The 18296-nt window shown below is 37.1% G+C and overlaps 1 protein-coding gene across 1 annotated transcript in view; it reads left to right on the top strand.

Moving 5' to 3' along the window:
• Positions 1–2625: 2625 nt before the first annotated feature.
• The window catches only part of LOC128246235 (H(+)/Cl(-) exchange transporter 6-like), a 39049-nt gene continuing 23378 nt past the window's right edge, over positions 2626–18296 (top strand). The window contains exons 1-16 of the mRNA XM_052964427.1: positions 2626–2823; positions 4691–4795; positions 5094–5162; positions 5483–5548; positions 6716–6782; positions 8730–8836; positions 9160–9286; positions 9660–9727; positions 13305–13363; positions 13862–13908; positions 14526–14611; positions 15010–15123; positions 15634–15809; positions 16057–16150; positions 16436–16571; positions 17265–17418. Of these exons, the coding sequence (XP_052820387.1) occupies positions 2779–2823; positions 4691–4795; positions 5094–5162; positions 5483–5548; positions 6716–6782; positions 8730–8836; positions 9160–9286; positions 9660–9727; positions 13305–13363; positions 13862–13908; positions 14526–14611; positions 15010–15123; positions 15634–15809; positions 16057–16150; positions 16436–16571; positions 17265–17418 (1520 nt within the window). The 5' untranslated portion in view covers positions 2626–2778. The remainder of the gene's footprint in view (positions 2824–4690; positions 4796–5093; positions 5163–5482; positions 5549–6715; positions 6783–8729; positions 8837–9159; positions 9287–9659; positions 9728–13304; positions 13364–13861; positions 13909–14525; positions 14612–15009; positions 15124–15633; positions 15810–16056; positions 16151–16435; positions 16572–17264; positions 17419–18296) is intronic.

Here is an 18296-nt window from a genome sequence, read left to right as displayed (position 1 = left end):
ATAATGTCTTTCGAACATATGCAAAATAAAATGAAAAATCATGCATGTAGATTACCAAAAAAGGTTGTCATTTATTGCAATGATAACATGTTAAGTATAAGTCTCTCTCCAAGCAACATGATAAAGTACAGTTTAATGTTGCTAACCGCCCCCCCCCCCCCCCCCCCTGCATCGTTTCACATGACTTAATTTCAAAGTTAAATATTGTCGATAGATGACAACCTTAGATAGATAACTCTGTCATCTTTAAGTATAAGTAACTGTAAGAGTTGTCTTTGCATATATTGGGCTTACTGAAGTAATCATCGCATACTAAAGTTTATATTATCCACAAGTCTTGATTCCTGCAATTAATTAACAAATGCCTCTATAATACATTAAAAAATAAGCTTTTCGTGTTTATTTTCTGTCTGAATAAAGAAAACGTTAAGCGGGAATTTAGTTTGTGGCATCTTTTAAAATAATATTTATTGACAAACAAAACCATTTCAAATAATACTAATATTACTACGGTTAATGTAACATTATTATTCGCGTGTCTAAACCTGCATGTCTTATTTGTATAATGCAATTGCTACATGTTTATGTATGTTTCCTCATATTATTCTGTGATTTTATTATCATGTCAGAGGTTTGTGTTGGCTGGAACTATGTTAATTACATTGCTGACACAAAGACACGAATCAAATGAGACACACGGGGATGAAGGGGCGTAACCTGTATACAGTTGGTCCATGACACCGATTTAATTTCCCCAAGTCATGCTGCCACTACGTTTTGTTATGCCGTTTTGGTACATAGCTCTGTGTTTTCCCCATTTATGTATGTATCCCAACAAAATTTAAATTATGACCATCTACTATTTGAACCACTTACTAGAGCTTAATAAATTTAGCTTTCGTACAATTGCTGCCGCGAACTTCATTAGCTATCTTTGTGCACTAGACTCGAATCCGTGTTTTGTGATCGTTGTGGCGCCAGCGCATATGTTGCGATGACTATGCGCCGTTTTCCCCATTTTGGTGTTACGCCTGCTTAAAAGAATGCCCGTGCATTGTAAAGGCATTACGTCATGATGTCGCGCTTATATTAATATACAATCAGAGAACATTAACAATTACTGAGAGCAATACAATAGTTCCCTACCAGTATCATTGCAATAGTAAGGAAGTATTTAAATGACGTGCGTAATTCATTAATTGCCGCTTTTTTACCTGAGCTTGGCATAGATAACTCAAGAAGTATGAAAGCAACATCCATGGTATGTAGAAAGAAGGTCATTATTAGATTATGCTTGCCATATTGTTGTCGAATACACAAACAACATACCAAAGTTCAGCAACCTAGCTTGCATTGTGAGTTATTGCAGGATCTAGTCAAAAAGTGGGAGGGTTTTTTTCCATAATTTTTGAATCGACAGTAACCTCAATTTTGAACGACAGATATAAAATGGCATGCAATCTTATGACAAACCTTATGACAATCTTTCGACATACCAAGTATCATTAACATAACTTGCATACTTATTCATTCATTTCAGTGATCATATTTTCCGGAGGGACGACTGAGCTTCAAACAAAATTACAGACAGACGGACGGACGGACGGAAGTGAACACTGAAATCTCCTCTGTGCAACAAGATAGATGGCATATCACGATGTGGGTGCCACTTGAAGTGTTCATCATGGGTTTTCCATCTCTCAATGGCTTATTGTTACTGTCCAGCCAGTCGATCTTCGGACTTATCAGGTACGGGTGAAGCACTTTCTCCCGGAGCGCCTTGAAGGTTACGTGAATAAGGCGCAGTCCTACTTTTGGCTCTTCTTGCATGGACATCTTTTCCGACCTGATTAAACCGTTTTGGGTCTATAAGCACTTAATTAAAAACAAGCGCGCTATAAGACCGTGGTGTTTTGGGCTAGAGTGTTGTTTTTGTTGTCATATAAAGTGGCCGGAGCCTGAGTCAAGTGTATTTGATCTGTTCCTGTTTAAATGTTTCAAACTATCCTTAATACAACTAATGTAAACAAAATATATTATTCTGGTTGTAGAATAGATATATTGTGACAGAAACCGTGAGTATGACATTCAGTTTTGAAAGGCGAAATCTGAATTATCTTTCGAAACTGCTCTTGGTAAAAAAATGAAGGTATAATTTGCTGTAAGATTTACAGATAAGAGGATTTATTTATACCAATGCGCATTTTATTATAAGAGTTAAAAAACAGTTTGTATGACCATTGTACATTGTTACCATTTTTATTCGCATTTCTAAGTCTTAGTCTCAAACTCAGACTTATGATTTTAGGGTTCCACTGTCTTTGTTTAATTAAGACTGTAGATATACAGCCAATACGACAATCTAGAATTACTGTCTTAAACGCATCAGTTCAATAAGTAGTCGCAATCTCCAATTGTTGACTTAATTACGAGCTGTTATCGTTTACAAGATTGTTAGCTGGTATATCTTAAGTACAGTGGATGCTGATAACAATGAGCTGTTAGACGACATTGCTGTATCCAGTGAACATATATAACCTCATTTATTTCTTTATCTCATCTGGTTATTTGTGCAATATAAGTAGCTAAACTTTGTTTCAGAAAAAGGTGGTGTGACTCATTCCAAATCAGAACATAACTGGAATTAAAAATGGATATTCTGTTTAAAGACTTAAATGTTTTGAATGTGAACTGAACATTAGTGAAATATAAATGCTACTTTTCACATAGACACAGCGTGGAATTGTTTTCGTTTTTCTCATGTTAAGCTGAAAGATCATGGAGATTGGACGATCTTCTGTTTTGACTAATGTCAACGAGCATGTAAGTTGCATGTGCTATCATTTTTGTTTCCCCTGTGGATTTTAACGATTTAACGCTTACTTCTAAACATTCACTCAAATCACGTAAATACACTTTCAAAAAAACTTTTTGAATTGGTCAATTTTTAATGCAATTATATCTAAGGGCAGTTTTATCAGGTGCGTCCAGGTTTCCTGGTTCATTGTTTGGGGTGAAAAACCTCCTCGATTCGATGAGTATAACCATTGTTTTTATAAAACACTACACTATTTCAATTAAAAACTCAACCCTGCCTCGACTTTCCAGATAACCGCCAACATATAATGACAGTTCTACTTATAGCAGAGGGTTTTGAGGTATTTATCAAGATGACCCTTCTTATAGGTATTATAGTACACATACACGGATAAGGATATCGACGCCTTTTAATCGTTATTTGTGTGTGCCATAGATTTACCAGATTTGGGATGAACCGTTGTTCTAAATTTGTACAGAATGAATCAGTAAGCATATATGCTTAAATGTGCTGATATATCACCAAAACTAGTGCTTGGCACTCGGAAAACAGTATACCTTTCTTTTGACCAAAACAATGTATCGGATGAGATATGCATGAAAAAGAACGGAATAAAATCGTAGTTTTGCAGAATTCAATGCATTGAGTGGATCGGTAAGCCTAGTGAGAACGTGCATCGTTTTCACGCATTTTAATACAGACATCATTTTCATCTAAAACAAGCGTCATCGTACACAAGATATTGCTCTTCATTCGGTGCACTGCACAAATTCGTTACTAAAAATTATCGTTGCAACATATAGCAAACAATGCGTATGTTCACCGAAACGAGGACGTTTTTCACAAACAATGAACCAGGAAACCTGGACGCACCTGCCATTAATGCCCGTGAAATTATAAGCTAATGATAGTATGATTTTCAGCGTACGAGTAATTTGTCCTGCTGTACCAAATAGGTTTTAATTTCATACCATAAAATATTTCCTCTGGAATGTGAAATACTTTCCGTACTCATATACTAGAAATAAATCTAAACGCACATTTCATTGGCAAATACACTGGAGTAGTTTGAATAAAAACTGCGTCACATTTCAATTATTTTTTTATTATTGTTGAATAAACCGAACAAACACTTTTATAATAGTAATATAAATGAACGTCAGCCAATAGTTACTGCCAAATTATGAGTAAAAAGACTTAACATACCTTGAATCGGCCTAATAAAAATGCATCCAATTAAAATATAGCTAAGGAGCGCTTTCACCTCAGAATAAGATCTACGTGTTTTTTAAGACAATAACAACACTGAAATCAGATTCAAGCAGGCGGAAAAACTATTTCAGTGTCGTTCGATTTTCACGTTTCTTCACTGTGCTGTAACGCATCAGCCAACGAACGGCAAAAGTATTTTCATGAACATTTCTTTTTAAGTGACACCCTTATTCAAAATCAATACATACACATGTATAACAAACATAAATTTTGACAGATAGACCAACTACTTACTAAATTATGCATTTATGGAAAATATTAGTTATTGATAACCGTGTACTTAATAGCAGAAAACACAAAAATATTAAATGATTGGTGAGTCCTAAAAGATTTGCTGTGGTCTACTATAGTCTCATAAGGTAGAAATATCTTGTTATATAGAATGATTTATGCTAATTTCTTTTAAATTTATTGAAGAAAATTCGTAATGAATAAAAAAGGTAGAGTGAGCGTAGCGAACGAGTCAGTCTTAATCATTAAGATATTACGTCAAGTCATCTAACTGACTTCCAATACAACCACATTGGCTGATACATTGTCAACACAAATCCGACGCAGTGAGTGTATATCAGCTTGCTGAAAGAAACAGGTTTTTTTTAGTCTAGCGTTGTACCTCGTAGCCATAGCAGCAATGGAAGTCGCCATGGTGGTAGCAGCAGTGGAAGTCACCATGATGATAGTAATCTCCCCAGGAAAGACTATGAGGTTTGTGCATTATGTTTAGATTCGTAGTTTTCTAGAAACTGCAACAACATTTTATCACACAAAAGTAACAAATTTTGAAGAAATATAATAATTACTAGGGGAGGGAACTCTCTCATTGCCGTAGGTTCAGTTGTCCGCCCTTTTTATTTGGCGCCTTTCTCACTTGTTCCTTAGTTTTAATCCGGTTCGGACGATATGTTTTCTGATGATATATACATCAGTCTGAAGCTATTATTCTTAGAAACTTATTTACAGATTCTATAGATGGTGTTACAATATTGTTTCCATTCTTTTCCAGAGTTTGGACTACGATATATGCTATAACAAACCATACGAAAACTACATCGAGGCCCAGACCGCAAGTCATGTAAGCACATAAAATCGTTTTTGTAAGAGTTGTTTGTAAGAAATTATTAATTATTATTATTATTATTATTATTATTATTATTATTATTATTATTATTATTATTATTATTATTATTAAAATAACGATGGTGAATTTGCATAGCGGTACGCAACATGCATCTTTCAGTAGTTTGTAAATATAGCTGACAAATGTCAATGTCCTATTTCTAACGTGCTTACGAATGAAAGGACGTCTTAAAAGTCACAATGTTCTGATTTTTACCCAATCCATTATATTTTTGAAGATGTCGATTTTTTCAACAAAAACTTTTTTCTTTTCAGTCCATTAGCAAAATAGAGATTATAAAATGGGTGATAACCATCCTGATTGGACTATCAACTGGCATGGTACGTATTGTCCCTTCACTATATTCAAAACGCATACCTGTGTGAAATTGCTGTTAATTCATTGATTATTTATTCTAAAACAAATATGTGGATGTATCTAAGTAACACTTCAAATAGATAAACTGATTGTCTGTATGTCTGCTTGACAGACCGCCTGTCTGTCTGCCTGCATACCGTCGCCACTTGTAACCCTCCTGTCGCCACTTCTACCCTCCCGTCGCCACTTGTATACCACTACTGCCCCTCCCGTCGCCGCAGGTACCCCTCCTGCCCCTCCCGTCGCCGCTTGTACCCCTCCTGTCCCCCGTCGCCTCTTCTACCCCTCCCGTTGCCGTTTCAACCCCTCTTGTCGCCTCATTTACCACTCCCGTCGCAGCTTTTACCCCTACCGTCGCCACTTCTACCCCTACTTTTGCCACTTCTACCCCACCCGACGCAGCTTGTATCCCTCCTGTCGCCGCTTGTATCCCTCCTGTAGCCGCTTTTACCCCTCCTCTCGCTACTTCTACCCCTCCCGTCGCCACTTCTAATCCTCCCATCTCCGCTTCTACCCCTGTCGTCGCCGCTTCTACCCCTCCCGTTGCCGCTTCTTCCCCTACCGTCGCCACTTCTACCCCTTCCGTCGCCACTTTTAATCCTCCCGTCGCCGCTTCTTCCCCTCCCGTCGCCACTTCTACCCCTCCCGTCGCCACTTCTAACCTCCCGTCGCCATTTCTACCCCTTCCGTCGCCACTTTTAATCCCCCGTCGCCTCGTCTACCCCTCATGTCGCCCCTTGAATCCCTTCTGTCGCGACTTCTACCCATCCCGTCTCCCCTTCTACCCCTCCTGTCGCCACTTCTACCCATCCGTCGCCACTTTTAATCATCCCGTCGCCGCTTCTACCCCTCCCGTCGCCGCTTTAATCACTCCCGTCACCGCTTGTATCCCTTTCGTCGCTTTTGTCGCTGTCCCTATCGTCCATGTTGCCCTTCCCATTTCAACCACCATACCTTCACTACGACTCCCGTCACTGTTGATGTCCTTTCCGTCGTTGTCACCACATAACAATGTCTTCTTTTTCATTTGAGATATGTTCTTAACGTAATTAAAAACATAACTAGTATATGCATATACTTCTTACCAAAGGTCATTGATAGTATGCTACATACTGTTGTGTTTTTTTCAGGTTGCATTTTTTATAGACACAATTGTGAAACAGCTGAGCAAACTGAAATTTCACACCGTGGATCAGTGTATCCTTTAATTACATACTTATTGTTTATCATTAAAACATGCACTATGTAGGATTGTCAGATCAACCTATAAAACTGCAACCATAACGTCGACCGATATCAGGGCGTAAATGCCATCGTTTATTAGACCAAATGTTATCTAATATAGGAACTTTCAGATAAAAACAACCACCATCTATAAATTTGTTTTATTAAGTTGATTGTTCGGTAGTTCGGGGATGTGCTTCAAAAATCACTTTCCAGTGTTTCTCTATCGGACCATACATTTAACCTCTTAAAAAAAGAATGTTCCGGGTGTGTGGCTCCGACCCCTGTTAAATGAGCCACAAACTCTACCAACTGAGCAATATCGTGCACCGGTTTACCTTATGTTATTCAAAACGACGAGCGAGTACTGTTGTTTGTAACAGTTATGATTGAAAACATTTGCTAAATATTGGCTTGACACGAACGTGGCACCGAACATTCAACCACTGACTCAAAGTATCGCCGCGAACGTTTAATCTTTGATCCGACGTAGCGCCGGGCAGGTTCAAACACTGACCCGACGTGGCGCCGCGAACTTTTGATCACTCATCCGACTTGGGGGCTCGAACGTTCAACCACTGACCTGACGTGCTGACATGAACTTTTAACCACTGACCTGATGTGGCGCCACGAACGTTCAACCACTGACCTGGCGTGGTCCACGAACGTTCAACCACTGACCCGATGTGCCGACATGAACGTTTAACCACTGACTCGACGTTGCGCCACGAACGTTCAACCACTGATTCGACGTAGCGCAGAGAAACGTTCAATCTCTGACCCGACATGGCACCACGAACGTTCAACCACTGATAGAACGTGGGGCCAAGAACGTTCAACCACTGACCCGACGTGGGGCCAAGAACGTGCAACCACCGACCTGACTTTGTGCGTGAACGCGTTGTGTGAACGCTCCCTCACTGACCCGACTTGACGCCATAAACGTCCACCACTGAACTGACGTTGCGCCGTGAATGCTAAACCACTGACCCGACATTGCGCCGCGAACGTTCAACCACTGAACAAACTTGGCGCCGCGAATGTTCAACCGCTACGCATTCGACGCGGTATAAACAATCGATGATTCAGCATCAAATTACCGGCACGTCTGCCAATTGCTCATTTATATTGTCAATCGGAACACCATTTTACACCGATAGAATCCTCGGATGTATATTGACGGTTTACAATGTCTGAATTCATTGAAATACGCCGCAAGTAGATCGCGTAATAATTTCAATATCGCAGTTAAACCTTTATGCTTGGGAATCTTAATCATTAAAGCTATAATACTCTGGCAATCAATTTGAACTTAGCAATACGAAGTACACGGTAATACATTAAATTTAATTTATACTATCATTTAAAATTCTACTATTGTACCGGTGTACATCCAATACATCTGAGGTTGTTTTCGATGGCCGATGTGTTCAAAATGCTATATTTTACAATGTCGAGTTAACTGCCTTTTGCGTTAACGCACACATGTCATCAGTGTTTAAAATAAGAACAAACAACACACGACATGATCACCACCACGTGTAACGACGATAGACATGAGGGAAATGGCATAAAAAAGGCTAAAGGGGACAATCTCGTTGTAGCGATTTTTCTAAAAAAAAAAAATTGTATCTTTGTGTTTCATAATTATATTTTTTTTCTTGTATATTTGTTTTTCATATATTCGTCTTGAAATTATTCAATACATTATCAACTGCAAGCTTCTTCCAATAACGCGTGTTGATGTTCTTTGGTCATAGCGTTGAACTTTTGAACTGCGTTGTTTGTATTGTACTCATTGTTTGGAAGTGTTCTCAAAACGTTCTTGCTTCGGTAAACTAATCATAATTCCTTGAACCAAACTGTTCTAAGAATGCATCTGGTCGATGTTGAAGATCTTTTGACCTTGACATTGGCTAGCTATCCAGCTGTGTTCCGCGGACGGGTGTTTGGTGGTATCTCTCGTCATCATGGTTGTCATCAACACGGGGTTTGTCTTCATCGCAACATGCCTGACAGTGTACGAGGTAGCCAAAAGGTTTTACTAAAATATTTAAACAATATGATTACCTAGAATATCACTGAATAAGTGATTATAGCTTAAGTCAGTGATATTGGGTATTGAGAATACATATACTTTTGCTGTTATTTCTTGGCTTACGAAACATGCACTTTCTGAAATAAAGTAAATAAACATATTCGTATTATTTAACTTTTTTATCTAAACTAAAACATCCTTTGTACCTTTGTTTAACCATTTCATTGTAAAAAACAGTTTTATTTGTTCTGAATCTGAATGCATTCCTTATGTTTAAATAAGATGTTTAACGAACTGCTCTTTTTTCACCAGCCAGTTGCTGCAGGATCTGGTATTCCGGAAATAAAATGCTATCTGAACGGAGTAAAAATACCTCGAGTAGCCAGATTCAAATCCCTTATTGCAAAAGCTGTAGGTGTCCTCTTCAGCGTGGCTGGAGGTGTGTTTATAAATATGACTTCTCTTTCTCTATATCACTATAAGTTTCTATTATAGTTGCGGCTTTTCGTTCAAATACACACAGATCCATTTGACATTTTGACATTACAGTCGAACCCCGTTGGCTCGAACTCGCTTGGCTCGATTTTCCCGTTGGCTCAAACTGGATGTAAAGAACCGTTTTCAATATAATGACGGAGAGTATTCCCGCTTGGCTCGAATTTTTCGAGGCTCGAGGTATTTTCGACGGCCCCTGGGAGTTCGAGCCAACGGGGTTTGAAGGGTCGCATCATTCAAGGTTCAAAATGCATTCATACTTTAATTGTTTTTCAAGCCTAAAGAACACTCCTCTTATTGTATACGTTTCTATTTAGGTTTATTTGTCGGTAAAGAGGGACCGATGATTCACAGCGGCGCTATTATCGGGGCAGGGATACCACAGGTAATTGTAATATGATTCAACTAAACTGATTTATCTTCAAAGAACTTGTATAAGATTTCTATTTGGAATCGTATTGCTATGGTTACATAGTTTTTATTAATTTCTTTAGCTTTTTTATTGTGAAGACAGCTGATCGCTAAGAGAATCACTCACTCCCAACCCGCTTACTGGGTATTAACATAGTACTACTATCAATTTTGGTAGGCTATGAGAAATTACCTCTAGTAGGGATCTATGGAGGCTATTCGTTGCCAAAAGTCCAGACGTGTAATTCCCACAATGTGCTTCTTAATCGTACTAAACATCTCTTACATTTGTCAATGCAGACGTGCTACTTGTTGTTTCTATTCGTCAGTTTTTCCGTATTGATTTGTCATTTGTCATTATAGTAGTCAAAATGTATATTTGTCAGATCTAACCTGTAAAAACTCACTAAAACATAGATCGTATAACTTGCCTTTAACAATATGATGATGTAATTTAGAAAGCCGAATCATGCATATGTAAAACTGCAATCCTACAGTCGACACTCGCATTCGTAAAATGAACATTTGCAGTCCAACAAGTCTAGGTTTACAAAAGTAAATTGACAAGTTCAGAATTACAAGGATAGACGATTTTGCCTATACCTTATATGGTAAATCTCACCGAAAGAAACGAAAATGAATGGGCGGAGCTAAGAATCGGATTTTCTTTCGTTTAATTCCTTCGAATCAAGCAAGGGAGATAACAAACTAAAATTAACTTCATCTTTTATTTTATTTTGACGATCAATGTTCCTAAATGGGTTATAAATCACCATATTATTTAGTCAATTGCAGTTGGGTGTATCTGAGCTGGGCTCACGGACCCAGATTTATACTGCCACTGCCAGTTTTTTTTTTACTTATATACCCAAGCAAGCAAAAATTGTTCATTTATTTTATTTCCAAGTGGACCATGGGTGGGTCGTTCAGTGGGGGGAGCTGTAGGGCCTGTGCCCCCCCCCCCCCCAGTTTGCCCGCAAGTAAACTTAAAGGTTATTTTTTGTCAATATTTCTCAGAAAAAAGTACTTATTTACGCCATAATGCACCAAATTCAGCCTAAAACTATTTAAAATATTCTAGGGGGAGTACCCATAAACCCCACTTCCCACATTTTAAACATAATAATGTCATGCCCACTCGAGGGATCATGTCCAAAATGTTGTGCCCCTAAGTAACGCCCCTCTAACGCAAGTCCCTGTTCAAAACCTGCTCCAGCAAACCCACGAAATTTTTGATGGACATCATAATGATATCCACCTAGTTTTGTCTGATGTTATACATTTACTATCTTAATAAGCATGTATGGTGTAAACGTGTAATTTCAATACATCATTGAAACAAAATATCCATGTGGATGGAAGAACAGCCCTCCAACCCACTTGTGTCCCCAAGTTATGAATTACGGGATCTGCCACTGTTAACCATAACAATCAAGTGGGGGATTTCAAGAACATGAAAAATAGATATCGTGAGTCTTAGATTAGAAAAACAAACGCGCGATTTTTCCTCTCCGAAAGGGCTAGGGCCGCTTCACCTAAATGTGAAAAAAGCCCTGACTGTTGAGTGTGGGTGGGGTATAAAAGGTAGCAGCAAGTAATAATTGTTTATTAGCAATAAATTGACTTCATCATTAAAATACTTTCTAGCACACCGGATAGGCATTTCCGGTGAATTCAGCCGTGCTGGAAAACTCCATCTGGCATCCCCCATGCCAGATGAGTCACGCGCTGTGACGTAATAAAAAAATTATAATACACTTTATGTAATCATAATTATGAGATTTAAATAGATAAGTTCCATTAACATTTACTTTACAAATATATACTTTAAAAAACAAAACAAAATAAACATCATCGCACGCGCTTTTTGATGATACATACAAAAATGGCAAGCCTCGTTACCTGGCAACGCAGGTGCCCTCGGGTCGGATTTTTCTATCCGGAACGGGAACACATGACAGATACTATCATTATTAATTACTTATAAAATAATATTCGTTACAGTATATTGTACGGGTTATATGAAGTTGTAATCTTTTTTATCCATACAGTTCCAGCTACCAGGTAATAAACCTCTGGGGCATCTAAGTGAATAATTTCAACTTAATGAAAATTTAGATTTTTTTCTTCGTAAATTTTAAACTATCTAATATTACTTGCAATCTTAAACATTGCAAAAGGGCAAGATAGTGTCCTCTAATGGTAGAATTTGAAATAGTGTTTATAGTAATTTAAAGCTGCACTCTCACAGATTGACAGTTTTGACAACCTTTTTTTTGTCCCAGACTCGGCTGATTTTGGCAGCAATCCTTTCTATACAAATAATAAGATAACTCACAATAAAACAGATCTAAATTGTTTGGAAAACTGCCGACATTTTTCATTTTTCTTAAAACGTTACTGTAGTATCACTTTTAGCCATAAAAAAAATCAATTTGCGAACGTAAAACTGAAAAACTGTATCTGATCTTGAGTCAGCAGTCTTATACCACTGGTATCCAGACATTTACGCAAAAATTGGCTAATTTCAAAGCAAAATAAAAATAGTTGTCAACACGGTCAATCTGTGAGAGTGCAGCTTTAAAAGAAAAATAATGCAATGGAACTATTCATTCTTGAAGTATAATTAAATGTTAAAGACTTACATTTTGTTGTGTTTGAGTCAAGTATCATTTTGCATACATCTCATTTCATGTCATATGTGCGTATTAATTACTATTATATAGACAAAAACATGTTGTAATACCATATATTATTTTATTCGACATGAAATGATTTATAATCCATCCTGTTTCCAAATCATAGTCCATAGTGTCATAATAAAGATGATTCGTAATGTCCATAATAAGGTTCGCAATGTCCATGGTCCAAAGTATCCATAATTGGTTTAAATAGAGCCGAGTGATAGCGGACATTTCCGAATGACATAAGGAGGAGTTAAGACATGGTTAAGGCGGAGCTATCTATAAATTAAATTAAATTCATCTCGTAAACATGTTCAACTGCGAATGAAGCCACCACCATACAATGTACTCTGTAGAACTACGAACTGAAATCTGTCTTTTACACACCGCAATGTAACCCTCGGCATGTGGTTTTCACATGACGTGTGTTTACCATACACAACTTTATAAACATTAAACACGACTGAATCGTCTGTTGAATAGATGCAACGAGAGAACGGACAATGAAAAATGAAAATGTGCAGTGTAAAATGTAAACATACAACCGATGAGTTGGTGGTTGTAAAATGTAAATTGGTAAATCATCAATGTTACAAACCTAAAATACACACATACACGTCTGGACTTTTGGCCTCCATAGGGATCGACCCACAATCTCCGAGTGAGAGATGGGCACATTTACAACTAGACCACTCTCACTCTTAGTCGTATATATAGCTGGCCTTTACTCTATTTGATTTAGAACTCTAGTACTAATAAAGGAACCGGACTGTGTGTACGTTTTTATGGAAGATGAAGTTAATGTTGTCGAAAAGGTAGATGTAGTTGTCTATTATTGTTGTTAAGATATATTTTCTTTCTTTTCAGTTCCAAAGTATTACATTCAAGAAGATAAAGTCGAAGTTTGATTTCTTTCGAACCGACAGGTAAAACGCTAGACTGTGCTTTAATTTTCAAAGATATGTCTTTGTTTATAAATACTACTTGCAAGGCTTATCCGTCCAAAGAAATACAATACTGGACAGAAATGTCCCTTCAAGAAAAATCATAAGACATACGCGTTTTCTTTTATTGAAAGTTCTGACATTTTAATATGATGAATATACACAACAGAGCTTGTTTGAGACCCCTATGACACTTAGCAGGTCAGAGAGTATGTGTGTGTTATCCGGGCTTGGTAGAGTAAGCGACTCGCAAGCATGGAAATTTCGGGCTCGATCTCCGCAACGGTCACATGAGTGTCTGAGCCTGTGACTCCTATACATTTAATATAAGCCGAAAACAAAGTTGCTTTACCTATTTGTAAGTTCGAACGTCTACGTTTTGACTCTGTTGATACTATTATCCAACAATTGCAAGCGTGCTTTATGCTGTTTTTATTCATAGTCCGTTCTCACAATGATCGAGCTGTTTTTGTTTTTCAGAGACAAGAGAGATTTCGTGGCCGGTGGAGCTGCGGCAGGTGTTGCAGGTATATTGTGTAGACCAGGCCAATAATATTAAATTTATGTTAAGTGTCATCAGTTTGCTAGGTATCAGGTATCCGGAACCGGAAACAAACACAGCAGTTTTCAAAAATCGCAATAAAAGAATGACAAAACACTTATCCACTAGTATAATAATGAAATACATTTGTAAGTGTATCATAATATATACAACAAAAGCTACTGGGACAAGCCATGTAAGCGCCTATAAGGAATATATATATATATATATATATATATATATATATATATATATATAATGAATTTTATCAAATTTAACAACTATTGACTTTAGACAAAACCTACACTTGTATAGTTTTGTCTTTAAGTTTCAACATGCCGGAATTCTGATTTGAGTGAATGTTGTTCATATATTCTAAAGATGTTGAATAATCTAATGCATAAATGGTGGTGGACCACCCTAAGTGTGTTCGTCATGAAAACATAGTTGACGTGATAGGTGCCTACGACGCAAGCTCATATATATAGCCCAGACTAGATTCGATTTTTTGATGGCTTTTGTGATAAAACTAAACAATATAAAGCACGTTCAATATCATTAGGCACACCACTATTTCATATGATACATGATACCTTATCACAGCTGCATTTGGGGCCCCGATTGGAGGCGTGTTATTCTCCCTGGAAGAGGGATGCTCATTTTGGAACCAGAAACTCACGTGGAGAACGGTACGATTCTGTATATTCTGTGCAGTCTCCCTACGACTTCGACGTCGTATTTTGTTGAAAATGGCTATGTCCAAGTCGTAGGGACCTCGTGTAATATTACAAAATAACGATCATTCAAGATATAACCGAAATACAAAACATGTCCAGCTAAATCAATCACGTTCGAAAAGAGTTCGACATAACCGAAACATTGAGATAACAGAGGTCGACAAAGCGTAGTTTGACTGAACATTCATTTAAAAACGATTACATGTAATTATACTTACCCAAAATTTGGTGAAATTTGAAAGACAAGTTATTTAATATATTATAGTACCATTTAAAAAGCATTGCTCATTTTTAGTGAAAACTTATGTATGTATAATATACCATTAATTATATACATTATTTCTGCTCAGTTTGTGTGTTCCATGGCCGCCACCTTTACGCTCAACTTTTTCCTCAGTGGGTTAGACTCCAACAGTTGGGGACTATTTTACTCCCCCGGCCTCATTAACTTCGGGGTCTTTAAGGTAACCATAACCAGATCCTCGACCACATGGTGATGTATTTCATCATTATACATATACATATGTGTGAATGTTATTTGTTTAATAAAGTTTAGACTAACAATAACCATATAATTCTTTAGTTAGTATGTTTCATGTTGATGTTGGTGCATACCATACTAATGTCTATGAATTATTTCCTTCTATACTAGCAACATACTGTACAAAATAGTTTGTGTTTTTTAGCAAAGATGTGCCTTTCACTTCCTATCACTGGTTTTCGACACCACTTTGTCCCAAAACAAAATTTGTATTGGAAGACGCACGGACATCCATTCCATCTAAAACAATCAATAATCCCTCCACAAGAGAGATTTAAGAACAATATTAAAGATATAAGTATTTTTACATGAATAAGTAGAAATAGTTACTTTATGCTTACAGTGACCTTTTAAATAAAACAAAAACAACAACAACAATATGTTTTACAACAAGAAAAGTGATATGTACACAGTTCGTGTCTACGCTTCACAGTGTGCAGATGAGAACAAGACGAATGGAACATGCCGACTGTGGACAGCGCTGGATCTCTTTATATTCGTGCTCATGGGCCTGATCGGTGGCCTGCTAGGCGCCCTGTTTAACCAACTCAACAAGTGGCTTACTGTCTACAGAATGAAACACGTGAACACCAAGCAGCCAGTGGTAAAGTAAGCAAATCGGGAATTCTTTTTTGAATACTAATTTAGGTTTCGATCTGTCTTCAGTATATTCATATGCAAATAGACGGAATAATGGCCAGTATTTAACCTTGACATCGACCAATCCTCAGTCCTCGAGAAATCGCCTGCTCGAGGCATCGCAGTTTTACCGTTATACATAGCTTATGATATCACATAAATAGCACCATAAGGATTCTACATACTAAACTTATAAACCATGTTTATTTTTTTGAAGAATTTTAGAATCCCTTCTAGTTGCTATGGTGACCACAACAGTAGCATTCGTGGCTTCAATGATGCTGGGCCGCTGTAAACCAATTCCTTCCATTGTAAGTAATCTTCAAGGATATATTTTAATTAGATTTCGTTCATTATAGTGTCCTTATTTGCATTACGTGCCGTGAAGTAGAACATACTAGCAATGTTGGGTATCATGTCAGTTTAACACGCATTGAAATGTACATATTTTATCTTCAAGGTCAAAAGGAACACTACATATATATGTAAAAAAGGTTATTTACGCTTCATTTTAAATGCTAAACATCTCTCAAAGGATGTAACATTGTGAATAGTGTCTGCCAGGATTGGTTGTTTAATTCATTATTAATTTCTAGATGACAAATACAACAAGTTCTGCAATCGAAGAAGATGTGCGCACATACTTTTGCGAGGAAGGTTCTTATAATGACATGGCAACGTTGTTTTTTAACTCCCAAGAGGAAGCGATTAAACAACTCTTTCATCAACCTGGTATGTTTTATCTTTGTTGAAATAACTTTATTTCGAATTGCTAGAAAACCAGTGGGACAGACTTGCAATATATGAGAATTTGATTTGATTGATAGCCTCTACATTTAGATCCATGTTTCATTCGTTTGCAGAGAAGCAAATTGCCCCCCTTGCATATGCAATGAAGCCCACTGTTAGTTTGCTGTATGAATATTCCAAAAGTTGTGTTACTGGCTTCTAATTTTCTAACTTCTGGCGTTGATTAGTACATACATGAAACTTTTTATTTAGTTTTAGCAATCTAATACATTATATCATTAGTGAATCAGTCACCTCTTTTGAATAAAATAAGTCAAACATAACTATTAACTATATATTCTGTTTAAAAAATTTCGATTTTTTTTAATTCTGTATTTTCAGCACTTTAATAGATTTTATAATTTACGCAAAAGTTCTTTAATGTTGCTAAATTAAAAAAAAGTTTAAATTTAACAAAATCTAGAAACCTGAAATATTGAAAACCTGGCTTCTTTAAACATCGGTCTTTTGGTCATTTTTGACATTACATTTCCTGATTAGTAGGTCAATATCTCTTTAAGTGTAATCTTCTTTTGCGCGTCGGGAACAATTTGTTGATTAAATTTACACTTCTAGTGTTTCTTTATTCGAGTTCTATTTGAAGTATATTAACTTCTTTTCTCCTCGTCTTACTAGGAGAGTTTGACCTGTCAACTCTGGCGTTGTTCTTCGTGTTTTTCTTCCTACTCGCTTGTTGGACTTACGGCGTGGCGGTACCAAGTGGTTTGTTTGTTCCCAGTCTACTGTGCGGGGCTGCTTATGGACGTTTTGTAGCTACATTGCTTGTCAAGTAATGTATTTAATATGCATAATTATATCATAGGCAAGTTTTATACATACTATGCACTCTGATAAATTGACCGTTTTTGACAACTTTTGTTGTTGTTGTTGTTGTTGTTGTTGTAAGGAGCCGCTGTTTGCGTTAATGTCCGGAAACCAGTGACACAAGACTGTTGGCAGCAGATCGGGTGGCAATTTTTCATATTTACGTTCGGTAGGTGATGTTTAATAGATAAAAACATTATTAGCACTTAATAAAAAATGAAAATATCGGTAGTTTTCTAAATAATTAAGATCTGTTCTATTGTCTGGTTATCTTATATGACTGAATTGAAGGCATTGCTATCGAAATAAGCTGATTCTGAGACAAAAGCTTAAAACGATGTCAAAACAGCCAATCTTTGAAAGTGCAGCTTTTAAGTACATTTTCGAAGTGTTTTTAGAAACTAAACTCTCAATCAAACTCTGGTAAAAGGCCGAAGGCGGGGTTATGTAAGCGGCGTAGACTGCACATTTGTTTCTTTTAAAATGGTGAAGAAATAATAATGAAGTTATCTTTGTTTAAAGCCCTCATTCAAAGCAAAATATACACATACTGCGGGAATACTTTTGCGCGCTCTGTTGCAACATGTAAAAACTTTTCGATAGAATGAAAACTGTATTACTATTGTCTTTTCGCTGCTCATGCGCATTGACGCTGTATTGTTTGAGGAGTGAATACCGTACTACATTATATAGGTAACAGAGTAACCTTATACATTTTCTTTGTTCCGCGGGTTCGATAGCGGTTCGAATTATAACAGTCGTTTGTCTCTACCCTACTCGTCCAGATTCAAATACGGTTTAAATACGTTGAAACTACGTTCGTATACCCTTCTTGTCTTGTTC

The sequence above is a fragment of the Mya arenaria genome, chromosome 9, assembly GCF_026914265.1.
Source record: "Mya arenaria isolate MELC-2E11 chromosome 9, ASM2691426v1".
Taxonomy (NCBI): domain Eukaryota; kingdom Metazoa; phylum Mollusca; class Bivalvia; order Myida; family Myidae; genus Mya; species Mya arenaria.
Note: the sequence above shows the minus strand (reverse complement) of the source record. Positions and strands in the feature narration are given on the sequence as shown.